The sequence below is a fragment of the Oryctolagus cuniculus genome, chromosome 5 (assembly GCF_051225735.1).
Source record: "Oryctolagus cuniculus isolate XC-2025 breed Fujian yellow rabbit chromosome 5, ASM5122573v1, whole genome shotgun sequence".
NCBI classification, from domain to species: Eukaryota; Metazoa; Chordata; class Mammalia; order Lagomorpha; family Leporidae; genus Oryctolagus; species Oryctolagus cuniculus.
In genome coordinates, this window is record NC_142871.1 from 169390814 (window position 1) to 169410965 (window position 20152).

Below are 20152 nucleotides of genomic sequence, written 5' to 3' on the forward strand. Positions count from 1 at the left end.
TAAAAAAGGAATAAATGTTATTTTTATAAGGAAGTAGGCTTTTGGCTATTAAAACAATCAAGGGCATTCTTTATAAAAGATTTATTTATTTATTTGAAAGATTTACAAAGGCAGAGAGAGAGAGAGAAGTCTTCCATCCATTGGCTTATCCCCCAAGTGGCCACAACAGCCAGAGCTGGGCAGATCCAAAGCCAGGAGCTTCCTCCAGGTCTCCCATGCAGGTGCAGGGGCCCAAGCACTTGGGCCATCCTCTGCTGCTTTCCTAGGCCATGGCAGAGAGCTGGATCGGAAGCAGAGAGCAGCTGGGACTCGAACCGGTGTCCATATGGGATGTTGGCACTGCAGGCGCTGGCTTTACCCACTAGGCCACAGTGCCGGCCCCAATCGAGCATTTTTATCAATGGCACAAACCACTGCCTGCCACCCGAGTTTTTAAATAGGAAGGTCTCATCTGCACAGATTTGGTGACTAACACACTGGTGAATGGAAAGCGAGAAACTGAACATTACTACCAGTTAATCCATCACTCCCGTTTCTCCCAAGAACCTAGACAGACTGCAAAGCTGAAGCTGAGGCAGTGAGTTCCTGTTGCTAAAGGGGGAATCGTGACGTCATTGTTAAGAGTATTATAGGCTCCAAATAGAATCCAAACTGTGCACCAGAAACTATAGGAAAAGAATGCTATACGGCTTCATGACTTACTGTGTACATGTGTATCAGGAATACCTGATAACTAATACATCATTCACTGAGGTTGGAATTCTCCAAATTGGGCTTGGCAGTAAAAAAAAAAATCAAGTATTGTTTACATTAATGCTTTATTAAGAGAATCAAGCAAACAGTAAATGTTTAAATCCTCAAATCTACCAAAACGGTGTTCTATCCCTACTTCTTTGGAGTATTTGCAAACCTATGTGAAACAATTGGAAACCACAACCTTTATAGATTTTTATGTGAGGATCAGTGAGATGACAGTGGTGAACAGTACCTGTGTGCTTGTTTTCCACGTAGAAGTGAAGAGACTGGCCGAGAAGGAGGACTGGATCGTTGATAATGAAGGCCTGACTTCTCTCGTAAGTTGAAATTGTTCTTACTATTAGTCATGAGACAGTATTCTATTCAAAGTACATGAAGCAATGTATGAATAAGGAGTATACCCCTCTGTGTTGCCGTGTGCACTGTCTGTACTGCAGTGTGCACTCTGTACTGTGGTGTGCACTCTGTACTGTGGTGTGTACTCTGTACTGCAGTGTGTACTCTGTACTGTAGTGTGCAATCTCCGTACTGCAGTGTGTACTCTGTACTGTAGTGTGCACTCTGTACTGTAGTGTGTACTCTCTGTACTGTAGTGTGCACTCTGTACTGCAGTGTGCACTCTCTGTACTGTGGTGTGTACTCTGTACTGCAGTGTGCACTCTGTACTGCGGTGTGTACTCTGTACTGTAGTGTGCACTCTGTACTGCAGTGTGCACTCTGTACTGTGGTGTGTACTCTGTACTGTAGTGTGTACTCTATACTGTAGTGTGTACTCTGTACTGCAGTGTGCACTCTCTGTACTGTAGTGTGCACTCTGTACTGTAGTGTGCACTCTCTGTACTGCAGTGTGCACTCTGTACTGCAGTGTGTACTCTGTACTGCAGTGTGTACTCTCTGTACTGCAGTGTGCACTCTGTACTGCAGTGTGTACTCTGTACTGTAGTGTGTACTCTCTGTACTGTAGTGTGCACTCTGTACTGCAGTGTGTACTCTGTACTGTAGTGTGTACTCTGTACTGCCATGTGCACTCTGTACTGTAGTGTGTACTTTGTACTGCAGTGTGTACTCTGTACTGTAGTGTGCACTCTGTACTGTAGTGTGTACTCTGTACTGCAGTGTGTACTCTGTACTGTAGTGTGTACTCTGTACTGTAGTGTGCACTCTCTGTACTGCAGTGTGCACTCTGTACTGTAGTGTGTACTCTCTGTACTGTAGTGTGCACTCTGTACTGCAGTGTGTACTCTGTACTGTAGTGTGTACTCTGTACTGCCATGTGCACTCTGTACTGTAGTGTGTACTTTGTACTGCAGTGTGTACTCTGTACTGTAGTGTGTACTCTCTGTACTGTGGTGTGCACTCTGTACTGTAGTGTGTACTCTGTACTGCAGTGTGTACTCTGTACTGTAGTGTGTACTCTGTACTGTAGTGTGCACTCTGTACTGCAGTGTGTACTCTGTACTGTAGTGTGTACTTTGTACTGCAGTGTGCACTCTGTACTGTAGTGTGCACTCTCTGTACTGCAGTGTGTACTCTGTACTGCAGTGTGCACTCTGTACTGTAGTGTGCACTCTGTACTGCAGTGTGTACTCTGTACTGTAGTGTGTACTTTGTACTGCAGTGTGTACTCTGTACTGCAGTGTGTACTCTCTGTACTGCAGTGTGCACTCTGTACTGCAGTGTGTACTCTGTACTGTAGTGTGTACTCTCTGTACTGTAGTGTGCACTCTGTACTGCAGTGTGTACTCTGTACTGTAGTGTGTACTCTGTACTGCCATGTGCACTCTGTACTGTAGTGTGTACTCTGTACTGCAGTGTGCACTCTCTGTACTACAGTGTGTACTCTGTACTGCAGTGTGCACTCTCTGTACTGCAGTGTGTACTCTGTACTGTAGTGTGTACTCTGTACTGCAGTGTGTACTCTCTGTACTGCAGTGTGTACTCTGTACTGTAGTGTGTACTCTCTGTACTGTAGTGTGCACTCTGTACTGCAGTGTGTACTCTGTACTGCAGTGTGTACTCTGTACTGCAGTGTGCACTCTCTGTACTGTAGTGTGCACTCTGTACTGCAGTGTGTACTCTGTACTGTAGTGTGTACTCTGTACTGTAGTGTGTACTCTCTGTACTGCAGTGTGTACTCTGTACTGCAGTGTGTACTCTGTGCTGCAGTGTGTACTCTGTGCTGTAGTGTGCACTCTGTACTGTAGTGTGCACTCTCTGTACTGCAGTGTGTACTCTCTGTACTGTAGTGTGTACTCTGTACTGCAGTGTGCACTCTGTACTGCCGTGTGCACTCTGTACTGCAGTGTGTACTCTGTACTGTAGTGTGCACTCTGTACTGCAGTGTGTACTCTGTACTGTAGTGTGTACTCTGTACTGCAGTGTGCACTCTCTGTACTGCCATGTGCAGTCTGTACTATAGTGTGCACTCTGTACTGTGGTGTGCATTCTGTACTGTAGTGTGGTAGGAGGAACGCACTTGCTGGACCCTAAGCCAAAGCCATGCAGAGGACGGCACCAGCACAGTGCTCTGGGACGTGCCTGGGTGAGGCAGGTGCTGTTCATTGTGGAGCCGTCATTTTCTCAGCGACCGCTTCAGGCTTGTAAATCACCTGTGCAGACAGGTGTGCCGGCACGGCGTCTCCCACCGTCTGTGGCTCCCTCGCACAGCAACGGGCGGGGCTGTGGGTGAGGGTGGATGCTCAGCTGCTGTAGCAGACCCTGGGCTTGTGAGGCAGGGTCTTCTTTTGCCTCTCACGCTGGCCCAGAGCCTGTGGTCACCCATGGCCTTGCCTCTGGCAGGAAGGGCCCAGCACGCTCCCAGAGCTGCATGTGGCCACTGTCCTCACCTGCAATTGGCCGGGGCGCACTCACAGCATCTTTCACCCAGAGCCGACCGGCACACAGCGGCCTTCTCAGCTGTGTGCAGGGCTGCCCTCTGCAGTGTCCGTCTTACAAGAGAAAGGGAGAGGCTGAGTTCTGGGGTTGGGAGGCCGAGGTGGGGGCAGCTCCCAGTTTCTGCCTTGGGTAAGGAAACTGGCCCACAGTGGCTTGCAGCTGCCCAGATTTGCACACCGGTGGTGAGCCAGGCTGTTGGGAGCACCGACCGCACCTGCTGTTTCTCCTTCAGTCTCTGTACTCCCGTTGGCCATTTCCTCTTGGCAGCTGGGAGAGCTGAGGTTCATCCTCCTCCTCCCAAGGTCAAGGTCCTATCTTCAGTTGTATTTTTTAAAAAATTTATTTATTTATTTGAGGGACAGAGTTACAGAGAAAGAGAGAGAGAGAGAGAGATCTTCCATCCACTCCCCAGATGGCCACAATGGCCAGAGTTGAGCCAACCCAAAGCCAGGAGCCAGGAGCTTCATCCAGGTCTCCCACAAGGGTGGAGGGTCCCAAGCACTGGGTCTTCTTCCACTGCTTTCTCAGGCCATTAGCAGGGAGATGAATTGGAAGAAGAGCAGATAGGACTTGAACCGGTGTCCCTGTGGGATGCCAGCACTGCAGGCAGTGGCTTAGCTTACCATGCCACAGCACTGGCCCTGGTTGACGTAAATTTGTACAAACGTGCCTTATACTCTGGTTTAGAAAAGCAGCCCTCTAAGTTTTTGCACATAAAATCATACTTGAAATGAGTTAGGGAAGTTTATTATTTGCAATAATTGGATTGCAATTCTATTTTAAAGGACGTAACTTTTATAAAAAAAAAAAAAAGAAGGTTAATTCACCGGATTTGTGCTCCTTGTCACGATTATTTTTATTTAAGCACAGACTGTGCTGTAACTCTCCCCCACTGAATCTTTAGAAGAAGGTGTGGGCTAGACCTGCAGCATCCCGCAGAGCTGCGTGAGACGCACACGAACACGAGAACGTGAGCCATCTCTACTGTCTGTATTGAGAACTCGTCCGAGGAGTAACGTTAAATTAAGTAAATTAGAGTTCACCTGATTTCTCTTTAGTTTTTTTTCTCTTAATGCGGCTACTGGAAAATCTAAAGTTCCATCTGCAGCTGTGTTTGTGGCTCACATCTTATTTTCTTGGGCAGCACGAAGGTAGAGGAAGTACGGATTCAGCTTAGAATCCGACGTGGTTCAGTCCTCCTCAGAGTGGGGAACAGGCCCCGGGGGCCGCCTGCCTCCAGCGTGGTAATATCTAAAGGAGGGCCGTGCGCGGATGGTGTTGCAGGTTAGGGTTAAATAGTGAGACAGTGTGGGCTAAGGCACCTGGAAGACTGCAGAGCTCCAGGCAGACATCACGGCCTTGTATTTGTTCACGTGAAGCTCGTAATGACGGGGCCACTACGACAGAATGCCTCGAGCTTACGTCATCATCCCTCACTAGGTTTTCGAAGCTCTCTCCAGCAAGGGGGTCTTCACAAAGTTCATTGAAAGTATGTGTTGTGGAAGAAACTGTACCTGGGTTTCCAGATGGTTTGCATGAAAATGATTCTGCTTTTCCACAAACTTTTGAAGTACCCTCATGAACTCCATCTGGAGGGTCACAGCAAGCTTGAAGGGCAGGCCGGGGAGGGATCGTCGCACCACCATCCACGAGTAACTTCGGATGCAGTAGTGTGGCCCGACAAGGCATCCAGCCACCCCGATTCCAGGTCCTCTACAAAGGGGAAATGTGGATCTGTCCAGGTCCTGAGCTTTATTTAAAAAGCTGGTACGGATTCGGGAACTGTTAGCCACAAAACAGGTGTCGGCTTCTAGGTGCTTCTTCAGGTTGGTGCCTCTTGGGTACCTGGTCGTCCCTGCCAGCTGCACGTCCCAGGCTCACTTGCCTAACTGTAAGCCAGTCCTTCTGACTGCTCCAAAGTGGTGTCTCCAGAATCCCGTCTGTGGTTTGCTTTTAAATTTATGCTAGTGCAGTTGTAAGCACAAGATAACTAATTGCGTGTTGGATTTCTCTCTCTCTCTCTCTCTCACACACACACACACACACGTCTCACTGAATCATGTGCAGGGAACACAGAACTAGGCTGCTCTGTACCGTGAGCGAAAGTCCCCCAGGAAGTAGCATGTCTACAATCAGCCAGGCCATCTTGTGAGACATCCGTGAAGACACACGCCAGTGAGATGGACGTGATAATGCTGGGGAAGTGCTCTAGCCATCCAGCACCAAGCACCTCTTAGTAGAAAAGGTGAATCAGCGCTTAGAGCTCGAGTTTGGGTTCCAGCTTTGAGTATTGACCCCAGCGTTTGCAGAATTCTGAGACTTGGAGCGATGGCTGAAATACAGTCTGCACCTGCCACACGCAGCTGACTTACGTCTTCTTGACATCTGCCTAGATCCGCTTGGATTCGTCTGAGATGAAAACCCTGTTCTCTTCCCCGTGACTGGGGCAGGGAGATGTTCCTTCTCACGCTAGAGAAATGGGCGCCGGCTGCACCTCGCTGTGGCCGCAGGACTGTCTTCAGTCAGCACCCTCAGCGCCCTGCAGCAGCCCATTTGAGAGCGCCCTGTTGTCCTCTGCTTCTTCTCAGTTTGGATAATTCTGAGAATTTTCTGCCTTTCAGAAGAATGGGGATGACTGGTGATAACTTCTTACAGTCAGCTAACCCAGTGATTCACTGCCGGGACACAGAAATAGTGACATTTTCTTTCCTCTTAGAAAAAGCAAACGTTCAGACTATCATTTACTCGCAGTTTAATGAAACCCGTCAGTGAACTGTCCAGGATTCTCTATCCATGTGCTGTGTCACTGAGTGGATAAAAACAAATGAGAGGGGCCGGCGCTGTGGCTCACTTGGTTAATCCTCCACCTGTGGCGCCGGCATCCCATATGGGCGCCCGGTTCTAGTCCCGGTTGCTCCTCTTCCAGTCCAGCTCTCTGCTGTGGCCCGGGAAGGCAGTGGAGGATGGCCCAGGTGCTTGGGCCCTGCACCTTCGTGGGAGACCAGGAAGAAGCACCTGGCTCCTGGCTTCAGATCGGTGCAGCGCCGGCCATAGCAGCCATTTGAGGGGTGAACCAACAGAAGGAAGACCTTTCTCTTTGTCTCTGTCTCTAACTCTACCTGTCAAAAAAAATAAATAAATAAAAAAAATAAAACAAGAAAGTCCGGTTCGAATTTTAACATAAAAAGTGCAAATAACTACACATGAACAACAATATTTAGCTGCCGACGGTTGCACTTTCGATTTAATTCTCAATATTGCGATTGTAGTATTGTTTTAATATCTTAAATTCCCCCAGCTTCTGAGGCAGATAGGTCAAATTAAAGACATCACCGTGTGTCTGATATTCCATCCTGTATAGCCTTTCTTTTTTGTCGGGTACTTCTGCTCTTCACTGCTCTTTGGGGTGCCCTGTGGTGGTTTCGAGTACAGCGGCTACATGACATGACAGCCCAGGCACGGTCAGTGCCCATTGCGTCCGGCTTCCGTTTTGTCTGAAAACAAGCTTCTCTTTTTCCCACATGCATCTAGCCGTCACTTTGTTTCTTCTGTTTAGCGTTTTCTCCAGTCCCCTTTTAAAACTGCTTTGTGCACTGCTGGGTGGTTCTCAGCCCAGGTGTCTGGCACAGAGCTGGTGGGTTGGGCGTTGGGTCTTCTCTGGCCACGTCCGCAGCCCCCGCGCCCCTCACACGCCGTGCTCGTGCCCAGTGGTGTGGCATGCTGCAGTTTCTTGCCCAGCTTGGGGACGCTGTGCGTGCCGTCCTCAGCCGCAGACTGCCCACTGTCCTTCCCTGTGCTGTGCTGTGGCCCTGTTCCTCTCCGGGAGTCAGTGCCAGGCCCTGCTGTCCTCTTTAAAGCACACATACTTCCAGCACCATTTTCTCGAAGTGCCGCTTGTTTTCTTCGTGATGCTTGTTCTAGCTTGCAATTGCAATGATTTCTGTACCTTTTTTTTTTAAAGCCATTTAAGGAAAATGACTGTCGAGGAGATGAAGTTGGGAGGGTGATGTTTCTCAGATTCCCGTGCCTCTTGCCCATGCCCCCGTATCTCTGTGTCCCCATACCTCTGTCTCTCTGTGGTACCTGATAGGTCACCTGCTTGGCTAGTTTCCTCAAGTCTGCTGTGTAACAGTTTGGCTCTGGGCTACTTTGGCCTGTGCTGGTGTAAGCAACCTGGGACAGGGTTGGAGGTGGGGAGCGTGTGTGTGGCTTGGCGCAATTGCCTGGGTATGGATGTGGACACGTATGTGGCTGGCTGTGGATGGACGTGGACACAAAACAGCTGCCTGTGGGTGGATTTGGACACGTATGTGGCTGTTGGTGTGTGTTGCTGCGTGTGCCTGTGTGGCTGTGTATGTAGATGTCTCTGTGGACACAAAAGTGGTATCTCCTGCGGCCCCACCACACTGGGGGGCGAGTTCCTTGGGTGTTTCTCACTGCCACTGGAGCCAAGATGTTCACAAGGGACTCTGAGTTGTTCTCTGACCTGTCGGAATCCGGACTGCTCGTCCTGGGCCCTAAGACCCAGGCACACAGATGGCCATGGGGGCGCCTCCCACCTGGAGGACACATGCAGTGGGAACTCTGGTTTGCTCACTCTCATCCCCGTCACCTAGAGCAAAACTTCTAGTACACTCAGGAGCTAGGATGTGTGGATCTGTTCAAGCTTATCTTTTTTTTCAAAGGTTAATTTATTTATTTTTATTTATTTGACAGGTAGAGTTATAGACAGTGAGAGAGAGAGACAGAGAGACAGGTCTTCCTTCTGTTGGTCCACTCCCTAAAGTGCCACCACGGCTGGCACTGCACCAGTCCAAAGCCAGGAGCCAGCTGCTTCTTCCTGGTCTCCCACGAAGGTGCAGGGGCTGGGCCATCCTCCACTGCCTTCCCGGGCCACAGCAGAGAGCTGGACTGGAAGAGGAGCAACCGGGACTAGAACCCGGTGCCCACATGGGATGCCGTCACCGCAGGCGGAGGATTAACCAAGTGAGCCCCGGCGCTGGCCCCTCAAGCTTATCTTGAAATGCTGATGGTTATGTATACTTCCAGGTTTCAGTTTCTGAGCTAATGAACAGAAAACGAGTGCACGTATTTAAAGGTCGCGTGCCGCCTCTGGGTCGTTTCGTTGAGCAGTTTCGTGGGACAGTACTGGAAATGGGGGAGTGTATTTGCTCCTTACCATCTCATTTCCTCCCAGAAGAGTAGAATTTTCAGGGAAACTTCTGTTCCAGTCAGATTAGCTGCTTCATCTCAAGTCACCCATTTGAAAACACCAGGGGCAAAACAGAGCAAATCTAAAACCTGTGACCAGGAGACTGCTTGTCAGAGTGCTTGTGTGTCTGTCCTTCCCTAACCCTGGAAGTCCTGGTGTCTGGCCACATTCACCCCTGGTGACTACGTCCTAATAAGCGGTACTTGTCTCTGAGTTTAAGATGGGCATTCTTTCCCTCCAGCCGTGTCAGTTCGAGCAGTGCATCGCGCACTCCCTGCAGTCCCTGAACGACGTCCTGGAGTGCAAGCCTGGAGAAGCCAGCGTGAGTTCTGTCCGGTTCAGCCCTGTTTCCTGGGGAGTCACAACTGTGCATGTCTGAGCTGTAACACAGGGGGGCTTTTCCGCTTACTGCTTCTTTGCTTCATTTGGTTCGGAAGAATGCTGGCTGCTGGTTCTGAGACAGGCTGATGCAAGGTCAAACGTGAGTGCAGGTGCCATAGGGGGAGACCTTGCAGTGATAACGGGCTGTGTATGGAACGCACAGCTGACCTGGGTGTTGTCAGTCTGTGTACGGAACGCACAGCTGACCCGGGTGTTGTCAGCCTGTGTACAGAACGCACACCTGACCCGGTGTTGTCAGTCTGTGTACGGAACGCACAGCTGACCCGGTGTTGTCAGCCTGTGTACAGAACGCACACCTGACCCGGGTGTTGTCAGCCTGTGTACGGAACGCACAGCTGACCCGGGTGTTGTCAGTCTGTGTACGGAACGCACAGCTGACCCGGGTGTTGTCAGTCTGTGTACGGAACGCACAGCTGACCCGGGTGTTGTCAGTCTGTGTACGGAACGCACAGCTGACCCGGTGTTGTCAGCCTGTGTACAGAACGCACAGCTGACCCAGGTGTTGTCAGCCTGTGTACAGAACGCACACCTGACCCAGGTGTTGTCAGCCTGCGTACGGAACGCACAGCTGACCCGGGTGTTGTCAGTCTGTGTACGGAACGCACAGCTGACCCGGGTGTTGTCAGTCTGTGTACGGAACGCACAGCTGACCCGGGTGTTGTCAGTCTGCCCAGAGCACCACTGTCTTCTAACGCTGGGGTCGGCGCTGGCAGGAAGGGTGCCTGGAGGCCAGCTCTTCCGTAAGGGTGCTCCCACTGAAGCAGTTTTCTGAATTTTAACCTCGACATGTAATTCAGGAAAGCAGCTCTGTCCGTTAGAAAGGCCGGGCGTTTTGATCAGGGTTGTCTTCCTCGCAGGTCTTTCAGCAGCCGAAAACTCAGGAGGAGGTTTGCCAGCTGAGCATCAATATCATGCAGGTGGGTGTGAAAGAGTGACGCTGGCGCCGGGGGTAGTGCGGTGGTGTCAGCCCCTGCTGTGTGTAGTGCCTCTGACTGTGCCCACTGTCACTTCTCAGTAATTCAGGGTGAGTCACGTAACAGGATATGAGGTTCTTCAAAAATTTCTGGAAAAGTGGAATGAAAAGATAAGTTTATTTTGGTGCAAAAATTCTGAAATGTGTGCACAGTTTCTTATACTACACGTTTTCCTTGAATGTTTTGAAGGCCCTTCATGTGTGTGTTGTGGGACTGGTTCCACTTGTGCTAGTCACACTGGATGTTGCATTGATGCTGTGCTGCTCTTTGGGTTCCTGTGGCGTTTATATCGACTTCTGTTTCAGCACAGGATGAACTATGTGGGCAGTGTTTACACTCCAGCTGCAGGGTAAAGTCTTTTGTCTGGGACACTTGCTTTCTGGGCACTTAGCAAAGTTGAGCCTGTTAGTGAGCGATGGAAGAAAGGCAAAAGGTATTTCTCCAAAAATTATTCAGTAACTTAATAACTGATAAAAAACACTTAAAAACTCATACAACCTACCACCACACTACTTAGGAGAAATTTGTGTAAAATTATTTTTAATGTCAAAATAGATTAATATCTGAGTTTATATGGCTTATACCGGTTCTTTTTCACTCAGGTTTTTATATACTGTCTGGAACAGTTGAGCACCAAGCCTGATGCAGATATAGATACTACACAGTAAGTGGTAATGTAATTAATCTTGCTGATACAGTTAAGAGAACTAAAAATAGATTCAAGTTATGTGTTTAATCTCACATCCTAAGACTTCCAGCAGAAGCAAGGCAGTTCCTACTAAGGCTTAATTCTGTATGTTTGATCTCTCCATAGTTTACCTTGTGAATTCAGCTTAGCCTCACTAGACATGTATCAGGCAGTTTGAACCATGACTGCTCATGTCGGGGAACACAGACTTTGTGAATAACAACAGAAACTTCAGTGATGGCTCGGAGCTGATGGCCCGTGCAGTTCTGGCTTTGGGGTTTGCACCAGTGCTCTTGCTGGAGACGGAGCCCAGGGAGGAGTGAGGCCTGGGTCCTGCCCAGTTGTTGGAGCTCCAGAGGGCGCGTCTGCACTCTGGGGTGTATAAATTCATGTGGTAACTCTGTCCTCATGCTGGTGGTTAGGATACAGTGACAAAATGCTGGTTTTTATTTTTAGGAAACCTAGTTTTCTCAAATGACATCAGCATATGTAACTTCTCTGCACCTATCATTTATTTTCTGACATTGGTAATTTTGAAATAAGTGTGTCTTACATCTTTACTTGGCAATCGAGAGGTGGGCGTTAGGCCAGTGGTTCAGGTGCTGCTTGGTGTACCTGCATCCCATATGGAGTAACTGGTTTTGAGCTCTGGCTCTGCTCTGATTATAACTCCTGCTGACAGGTATCCTGGGGGGCAGCCGGTGATGGCTTCAGTGGTTGGGTCTCTGCCACCCACATGGGAAATGAGAATTAAGTTCCTGGCTCCTGACTCTGGTCTGGCCTAGGCCTGGCCACTGCAGGCATTTGGAGAGTGGATCAGTGGATGGTTAGCATGTTCCCTCTCTGTCTCCCTTTCTCTCTCTCCCTCTCCCTCTCCCTCTCAAATAAAAATTAAAGATAACAATCTCTAATTGGCAGTTTGACGAATGTTTCCATGTTTGTGAGTGTTCTGTTACTGGTTTGCTTTTTAGCATATAAAACTACCTCTAGAGACTTACTAGCTTTTTAATTCTGGATTTTGATTTGATTTTGTATGTTTTGCTCATTGTTCAACTGTTAATCAGACCTCTTCCCTTAGTTTTCTTATAATTTCTGTTTCAAACCTCCTTCAGTCTCATGTATAGTGCAATGTGTTCTGAACATCTTCTGTTCCATTCATTCAAATATGTTTTATATAAGCTAATGCAATTTCAAGCATCATTGATTGGTTTATATTTCAGTGTTTATCATATTAGAATCCTTTTTTTACCTCTCTATTTTGAAATCTGTCACATTTTTATCATTTAACATGAGTTGGGTTTAAAGGGAAATAAGCTGACTTGTTTTTTTTCATGATTCTTTTATACCTACAAATTAATCACTGAATCTGTGCTCCACCCAAAATTTTATGTTGCTGCTTACTTGTGGATTATTAACTAATTTCCTAACTCAGCTCATCTGTAATTCAGTTTACTGTGAGGTGAGCTTGGACGCCCACCTGCAGATTCTATAGGCAGAAACACTTGAGCATATACCTAGGGTAACGCCAAGCCCCTTGATCGTTTGCTTTAAAGTGAGACACCACTGGGAAGACGCAACAGCAAACTTCGTATGACTTAAGTTAGTAGATAGTCCACGGTGCCTTCTTTATTTTTTTTTAATGTTAGCAAAAGCTGTGTGATTTTTTTCACTAAACATTTTAATGTCAGATAGCATATAGTTCATTGCATTTTTAAATTTTAGTGCTTTTTTTTTTAACTTTGGTGCTTTAATTGTAACTTTTCTTCCTTGCTTCTGTATTTAGTCTTTCTGTTGATGTTTCATCCCCTGATTTGTTTGGAAGTATCCACGAAGATTTCAGTTTGACTTCGGTAAGTAATGATAAATAAAAAATAAAACATGTCATTTTAAAACTGCAGAATGACTGTTTGATGAATCAGTCTAAATTGCGTTGTCGCTGCATCGTTGCCGTAGCGTGTAGAACTGACCACCACTGTGTGCTTTGGAGCTGTGTTAGGTTGCACGGCAAGTTCAGTGAAGAACGATTCGTAAGCATTCAGCATCGAAACCCTCTACCTGGAGTTGCAGCGGAGCTAGTTCCATAAGTGTCTGCCTTCATGCTCAGAAGTCGCCTTGGTTTGCTTGGCAGGAGGCACAGGACGAGGGTACAAATTCCCTCTTCAACCAGAGCTCTAATAGCACTCTGTTTGAATACACAAAACCAAACTACCAGATATATTTGTGTATATGCACACACCCACATACACACACATGTACACACACATACATATGTATTGTTCCTGTTTACACTTTTGTTAATGCATGTGTGTGTGTAGGGAGGGCTCACCTACACACATACATACATACGGCATTGCGTACATAAATTCAGCTGCGAAATCCGGACTCCTGCTATCTTAAAGAAAATAACCCCTTCTGGTTTGTGGTGTGTATGTGTGTGTGAGTGTTTCTAGATTTATAAATAATGAATTCCTAAATAAGGGGTTTGGGATATTATAAGGAAAAGTATAGCTTAGGCAAAGTAATTTTTAAAAATCATGCTAGTTTTAATTATCCATATGATTATGTAGAGAATGGTTCCGTTGACTGAAAAAGAGAATTCAAGAAGAAGATATCTTCTAAGGAAAAATTAAAAATTCAGCTTGGTACCAGACTGTTGAATGGTCCCTTTAGGTAGAGCTGTCTAGTGAGTGATTAGTGCTGTGTACTTTGTCTACATTCCAAGAGAGAAACCCAGATACAGATATGTGAATCGGCAATACACCTGCACTATAAGGCCTGTGATAGCTGAGAATACTGAGAAAAATACCTGTTGTCCTGTCCAGATGAACTCGTGCCTGGGCTCGCCCCCAGAGTAGTGACAGGGAGTGTTCCCACAGGGGCTGCCCCAAACTCCCAGAGTGAGACTGCTGGGATTTCAGACGGAGGGCTCAGCCCAGAGTGTGTATTAGGGAGCCTTGCACACAGACAGATGGCACGGTTCCTTCTGGAAGGACAGCATGGTGTCCCTCCGTGGTGGGGCCCTGGAGTTTATGGTTCCTGTGTTTAGCAGTGTGGTTGATCTTGCCATGTTTCTGGGCAGCAGCCTCAGCTTTGTCAGTGCCTGGAGTGCTTAGCGTGGGTTCAGGCCCTCAGAAAAGCTTGCGGCTGGCCTGGTCCCCGGGTGGTCAGGCACAGGAAGGAAGCCGAGGGCACTGAGGGTCCCTGCACTAGGAAAGTAGGAGAGGACCCCAGGCATTAAAGTCGTAGTACCTGGAGTGCCAGGGAGTAAGTGGAGTTTGTAAAGGTCTGAGGGATTTGGACCAACAGGGGCTGATTCCTCGTGTTTGGCGATGCGGTTGATCTCGCCATGTTTTCCGAGCAAACAGCCTCGACATCTCCTGAAAAGGAACCGTCAGAGATGGAAGGACATCCAGGGAGAGCAGTGTTCCTGAGACAGATGCAAAGGAACTGTAAGGAAAAGGTTGCCGACGGGGATCAGGTTTTGCCCCCAAACTGTTCATTTGTTCCTGTGTTTCCCCTGCTGAGTGATGGTTGATGAGATCTGCCCCGTCTTCTCAGATGGTCCAGAACTTCTTAGAGCCTCGCTGTGCCCTCCTGAAGGAGGCGGTTCTGGAAGCGTGATCTAGACGTGGAGTCAGACAGCCTGGTTCCCACGCTGCGTAAACTCCAGCACTCACCGAGGGTTCCAGGCCCTGGGTTGTGAACAGAATTGTGATGGTGATGCTTGCGTCCCAGAGATGCCATGAGGAACAGCACGACCGTGTTCATGGGCAATTGTTAGCTCCTTTTTTTTTTTTTTTTTTCTTAAAAAAAGAGATTTATTTATATGAAAGTCAGAGTTACAGAGAGAAAAAGAGAGAGAACTCTTCCATCCTCTAGTTTACTACTGAGTTGGCTGCAAAGGCCAGGGCCGGCCCAGGCCAAAGCCAGGAGCCAGGAGCTTCATCTGGGTCCCCCATGTGGATGCAGGGGCCAAACACTTGGGCCACCTTCTGCTGGTTTTCCCAGGCCATTAACAGGGAGCTGGATCAGAAGTGGAGCAACTGGGACATGAACCAGCACCCATATGGGGTGCCAGCACTGCAGACAGCTGTTAGATCCACTGTGCCACTGTGCCAGACGACCCCAGGCATTAAACACCACCCCTGTTAATAAGCTTTTGATGAGTTTTCTAAGTTTGAGAATTTGATTATGTTGTTTACTTGTTCTTCCCACTTTTATTTTACGTGATTGGTTAGAACTGAGGAAAAAACACACTAAGAGTAAGACTCTTATTTGTGAAGGGGAACCATGCCTATTACAACAGGAGAAATAAGCGAATGTTGTAAAGGACTGGGTTTCTTCCTTTTTACGGCTGAATAGTCTTCCGCTGTGTAACTGCCGTGGTTTCTTTACTCATTCGTCAGTAGATGAGTGCTCAGTGTTTCCGTTGCTTAGCTGCAGTAGACAAGGGACTGTGCGTGCCTCCTCCGCTGACTGACGTGGACCTGTGCTGGTTCTGTTGACAGCTTTTGGAGGAGCATCCATACTGCTGTCCACATGGCTGTACGGCTTTACGTTCCCGCCAGCAGTGTGCAAGGCGCCCTTCTCTGCACAGCCTCACCAGCGCTTGGCTCTTGTCTTAGCCAACAGGCAGCCTGCTGGAGTGAGGTGGTTTCTTTCTGTGTTTCAGTTTGCATTTTCCTGCTGACCTAGTGATGCTGAACCTTTCTGCAGGTACCCATTGGCCCAAGGTTTCTTCCTTTGAAAAGTGGTTATTTCTGCTTACTGCCTGTCTTTTAATTGTATTAGTTTGTGTTTCTGCTATTGAGTCGTCCATTCTGGTTATTAACCCCTTTTCAGATGTATAGCTTTCAAGTAATTGATCACATTCTGTAGGCTGACTCTTCACTCTGTTGATGGTTTCCTGTGCTTCTGGGATCTGATCCAAGAAATCCTTGCTAGTTCCATTGTACCGATGCATTTCCCTGCTGTTTTCGTCCAGAAGTTTCATGTCTTACTGGAACTTGATGCCTTTTGAGGTGATTCTGTACACGCTGAGAGGCGGGGAAGTGCCACACTCCTGCATGCCGAGAGCAGGTTTTCCTGGCACAGGTAGTGACAAGACCGGTCTTTCTGCAGCTTGTGTTTTCAGCAGCTTTGTCAAAGACCAGTTGTTCACATGTCTGCTTTCACGCTGACACCATGCTCTCAATCATAGTAGCTGTCTAGTATATAAAGTCAGATAGTATAGTCCCCCTGCATTGGCCTTCGTACAACAGATTGCTTTGCCTACTTGGGGTGTTTGTAGTTCCATACAAATTCTGGTAGTGTTTTCTTTCCAGTTCTGTGAAAAGTGTCATTGGTGTTTTGATAGGGATTACATTGAATCTGTGTATCACTTTGGATAGTGTGGTCATTTTAATGATATTGATTCTTTCAATCCATGAACATAGGATGCCTCTTCATTGTGCCCTCATCAGTTTCTTTCATCACTGTTTCCTGGTTTTAATTTTAGAGACCTCTCTGATTAAATTTATTCCTAGGTCGACCAGGGTTGTGACACGGTGGGTTAAGCTGCTGCCTGTGATGCTAGCATCCCATATCAGAGTGCCGGTTTGAGTCCCTGCTCCTCTGTTTTCAGTTCAGCTCCCTGCTAATGAACTTGCGAAAGCAGCAGACCATGACCCAAGTTCTTGGACCCCTGCCACCCATGAAGGAGAGCAGGATGGAGCTCCTGGCTCCTGGCTTCAGCCTGGCCCAGATCTGGCTGCCGTGGGCTTTTGAGGAGTGAACCTGTAGATGGAAATCTCTCTCTCTGTCATCTGCACAATGTGCATGTGTGTGTGTGTGTGTGTGTGTCTTTCCCTGTGTTCCATGGCTTTCAAATAAAGTAAATCTTTTAAAAGAGTTATTACTTTTTGTAGCTTTGGCAGGTGGGATTGTGTTCTTGATTCCTTTTTTTTTTTTTTTTTAATTTTTGACAGGCAGAGTGGACAGTGAGAGAGAAAGAAACATCTTCCTTTTCCATTGGTTCATCCCCCAATGGCCGCTGCAGCCAGCGCACAGCGCTGATCCGAAGGCAGGAGCCAGGTACTTATCCTGGTCTCCCATGGTGCAGGGCCCAAGCACCTGGGCCATCCTCCACTGCACTCCCGGGCCACAGCAGAGAGCTGGCCTGGAAGAGGGGCAACCGGGACAGAATCTGGTGCCCCGACCGGGACTAGAACCCGGTGTGCCGGCGCTGCAGGTGGAGGATTAGCCTAGTGAGCCGCGGCACCAGCTTGATTCCTTTCGCAGATAATGCACTATTCTGTGTAACAGTGCCACTGGGTTGTGTGTGTTGACTTTGTGCCTTGCAGCGTTGCTGACGTCATGTGTTAGTTCTGATACCTTTTCCATTGTTGTTGCCGTGTTTGTGTATAAGATCATGTCCTCTGCACACAGTCACAGTTTGACCTCCTCCTTTCTTTTGCCAGCATAATCACTCTGGCTAGAAAGATAGGAAACATTTTAAATAAGAAACCTGGGAGGTTTTTGGAAATGTTGAGCTGATTGGAGTTATTGGGAGAAGTAAAGCGTGCTTGGCGAGCAGTTCAGAGGCTCCTGCTGGTGTTTGGCCCCTACCTCTGAGCGTGCCCCTTGCTTCCATGTTTGCTGTCTGCCGCTGCTCGGTTGTGAGTTGTTGTGATTACAGGCAGGAAGGGTAAACAAGGTGTGGGTGAGCACTTTTCCTGGAAGGTGGCTTTTGCCTTCGTTTCAGCCAAGGACTCCAGCCCGGGCCCCAGATGAGTCACAGTGGTTCCAGAGAATGCCCTCACACCTGCAGGAGCCCAGGGCCGTGTGCCTCGGTGAACCGCAGCGGCAGCAAGGAGGGCCGTTCCTGGAATTTCGTGTGCAAAAGTAGTTCCTGTGAACTGCAGGAGGGCGCTGCACTCAGCGCTGGAGGCAGGATTTCTCTGAGAAATCCCTTCAGCACAGAGCCCTGGAGAAGGGAGAGGCGGTGGCCTTCCGCCCCTTCTCCCTTTGGCTGACGCAGGCCCTGGCTGAGGAGGAATGCACTGGCCCCACGACCCTCACTTGCCTTTAGAAAGAGACCGTTTCTTCTCTTTGTCTTTCATGCACAAAAAATTCTTAAAGGCGTAAATTTTCTTGAAGGAGCCCATCATAGAGATGCAAGTCTAGATAATTCTCTTCCAAGTTATGAAAAACGTATAGACTGTTTTCTGATAGTTCCTGTATTTCGGGGTCAGCATGGTGGCGTAGCAGGTAAAGCTGCCACCTGCAACACTAGCATCCCATATCGACACTGGTTTGAATCCTGGCTTCTCCACTTCCAAGCCAGCTCCTGGCTAATGCGTCTGGGTAGCAGCAGAAGATGGCCCAAATGCCTGGGCCTGCCCCGCCATGTGGGAGATCCAGAAGAAGCTCCTGGCTCCTGGCTTTGGGCTGGCCCAGCCCGGGCCATTGCTGCCATTTGGCCAGTGAACCAACACATGGAAGATCTGTCTCTCTCTGTCTCTTCCTCTCTTGGTGCAACTCTGATTTTCAATAAACCTTTAAAAAATTAATTCCTATATTTTTACGTAATGAACTATTTAAAGTAATAAGCTTGTGTCTGTGAAGTATTGCTCTTGAGAGTATGCATAAGACGCAGTTAGTAGAATGGTCACGTTACATTCTGTCTCTCTCCATTGGTGCTGAGAAAGCAGCAGCTAAGAGTTAGCAAAACCCTGGACACTGGCGTGTAGGGTCGTGAGATTATGATCAGACTTAATGAGTGGCGCGTGTGCCCGTTATGTCGCAGCTGGTTATGCGAGTGTGATTTTCTGAAGCTGTGTTCTGCTCTAGGAGCAGCGACTTTTGATAGTCCTGAGCAACTGCTGCTATCTGGAACGCCGCACCTTCCTAAACATAGCGGAGCGTTTTGAGAAGCACGACTTCCAGGGAGTGGAGAAAATCACCCAGGTACGTGGGCCCCGGGAAACGGACAGCGTGGCTTCCCGGCACCCGGTTCCTCGGCTCCTCCTCTGTGCGTGCCCGTCCTGTGGCCCTCCTCTGCAGCCTTGCTCTTTCCCCAGCTGTCTTGATGTGAGTGCAGTACTGTCTCCTTTTTTCTAGTGTGAAACTTTCTCAGGGTCAGAGCTTGTTGGCTCTCCATGAAAGCTGCTCAGAGGGGAAGGAAGAAGGTGGGAGAAAAGTGCCAGTCCCCCGTCTTTGCTCCCTTTGAGTTAAAGCTTGCAGGTACAACCGACAGCAAGTTGCCGAGCCTGCAGAGAAAGTCTTCCTGCCGACCCACACCTGCCCTTGCTCTCTTCCTCTCCGCGTGAGCACGTGCACACCACACACACACGTGCCCCACTCCCCACACCTGCAGGATGCCTAGCCTCACATCTCAGAAACACATCGCTGGCTGACGGAAGGAGGGGCAGGAGGGCCAGAGAGTTGTGTGCAGATCAGCGGGGGTTGTGCTGTGAACGCACTACCCCTTGTTTATGTTTCCTTCAAGTAAGCAGAAAAGGAAAAAATGAAGTAACCTTGTTATTAAACGGTGGTTAGTTCCTGGGCAAAGGGTTATCAGATTTCTAGGTAAAATTACGCTGGAGCCATGTTTTAATGTCAGTACAGTGTTCTCAATGCAAAGAATAAGAAAGATAATGATCTTGTTAATCTCATAGATTGCACTCTGATGGACTGAATACTTTTTACACATGAAGATTCTAGTTCATAAAGTTCAACTGGAATTTTTTTCTGTTTTCAAAGAATGAAAATGTCAGAGTGGGCGGCTCTGTCTTGTTTTCCTGCCTTTTCGTAAAGATTAATCATCCTGATGAGAAGTGTTGTGACTTAAGGCTTTAGGCCCTAATGTCTAGTTTATTTCCAGAAATTTTTGTGTTGAGAATCGCAGGTGCCATCCTGCAGTGAAAATGTACTGTTTGTGGAATGCAGACCGAACAGCCTTTATTGGAGAGATTTTATTTCTCATGTGAAAAGCGTTTTCTCTTAGGTTTTCTGTGAAATAAAAAGAACTAGCTATTGCTCCCATTTATTTCATCAAGAATTAGAGTGAAATTTGTGTAAAAAGAGATTTATTTATTTATTTATTGAAAGAGTTACACAGAGAGAGGAGAGGCAGAGTGAGAGAGAGGTCCTCCATCCAATGGTTCACCCCCCAATTGGCCGCAACGGCCGGAGCTGCACCGATCCGAAGCCAGGAGCCAGGGGCCTCCTCCTGGTCTCCCACGT

General features: G+C 48.1%; 1 protein-coding gene across 20 annotated transcripts in view; it reads left to right on the plus strand.

Moving 5' to 3' along the window:
• Nucleotides 1-20152, plus strand: part of EXOC2 (exocyst complex component 2) — a 248073-nt gene that overhangs the window by 126348 nt on the left and 101573 nt on the right. For 16 of the 20 annotated variants that reach the window (XR_016234397.1, XR_016234395.1, XR_016234396.1 and 13 more), the window contains 6 exons: nucleotides 1012-1073; nucleotides 9105-9185; nucleotides 10123-10182; nucleotides 10842-10903; nucleotides 12711-12777; nucleotides 18758-18874. Coding sequence is in view for 16 of the 20 variants with exons in the window: in XM_089333481.1 (XP_089189607.1) it covers nucleotides 1012-1073; nucleotides 9105-9185; nucleotides 10123-10182; nucleotides 10842-10903; nucleotides 12711-12777; nucleotides 18758-18874 (449 nt within the window). In the remaining 4 variants the exon portion in view is untranslated. The remainder of the gene's footprint in view (nucleotides 1-1011; nucleotides 1074-9104; nucleotides 9186-10122; nucleotides 10183-10841; nucleotides 10904-12710; nucleotides 12778-18757; nucleotides 18875-20152) is intronic. The other 4 variants (XM_089333492.1, XM_089333490.1, XM_089333491.1 and 1 more) reach the window with 1 other exon arrangement.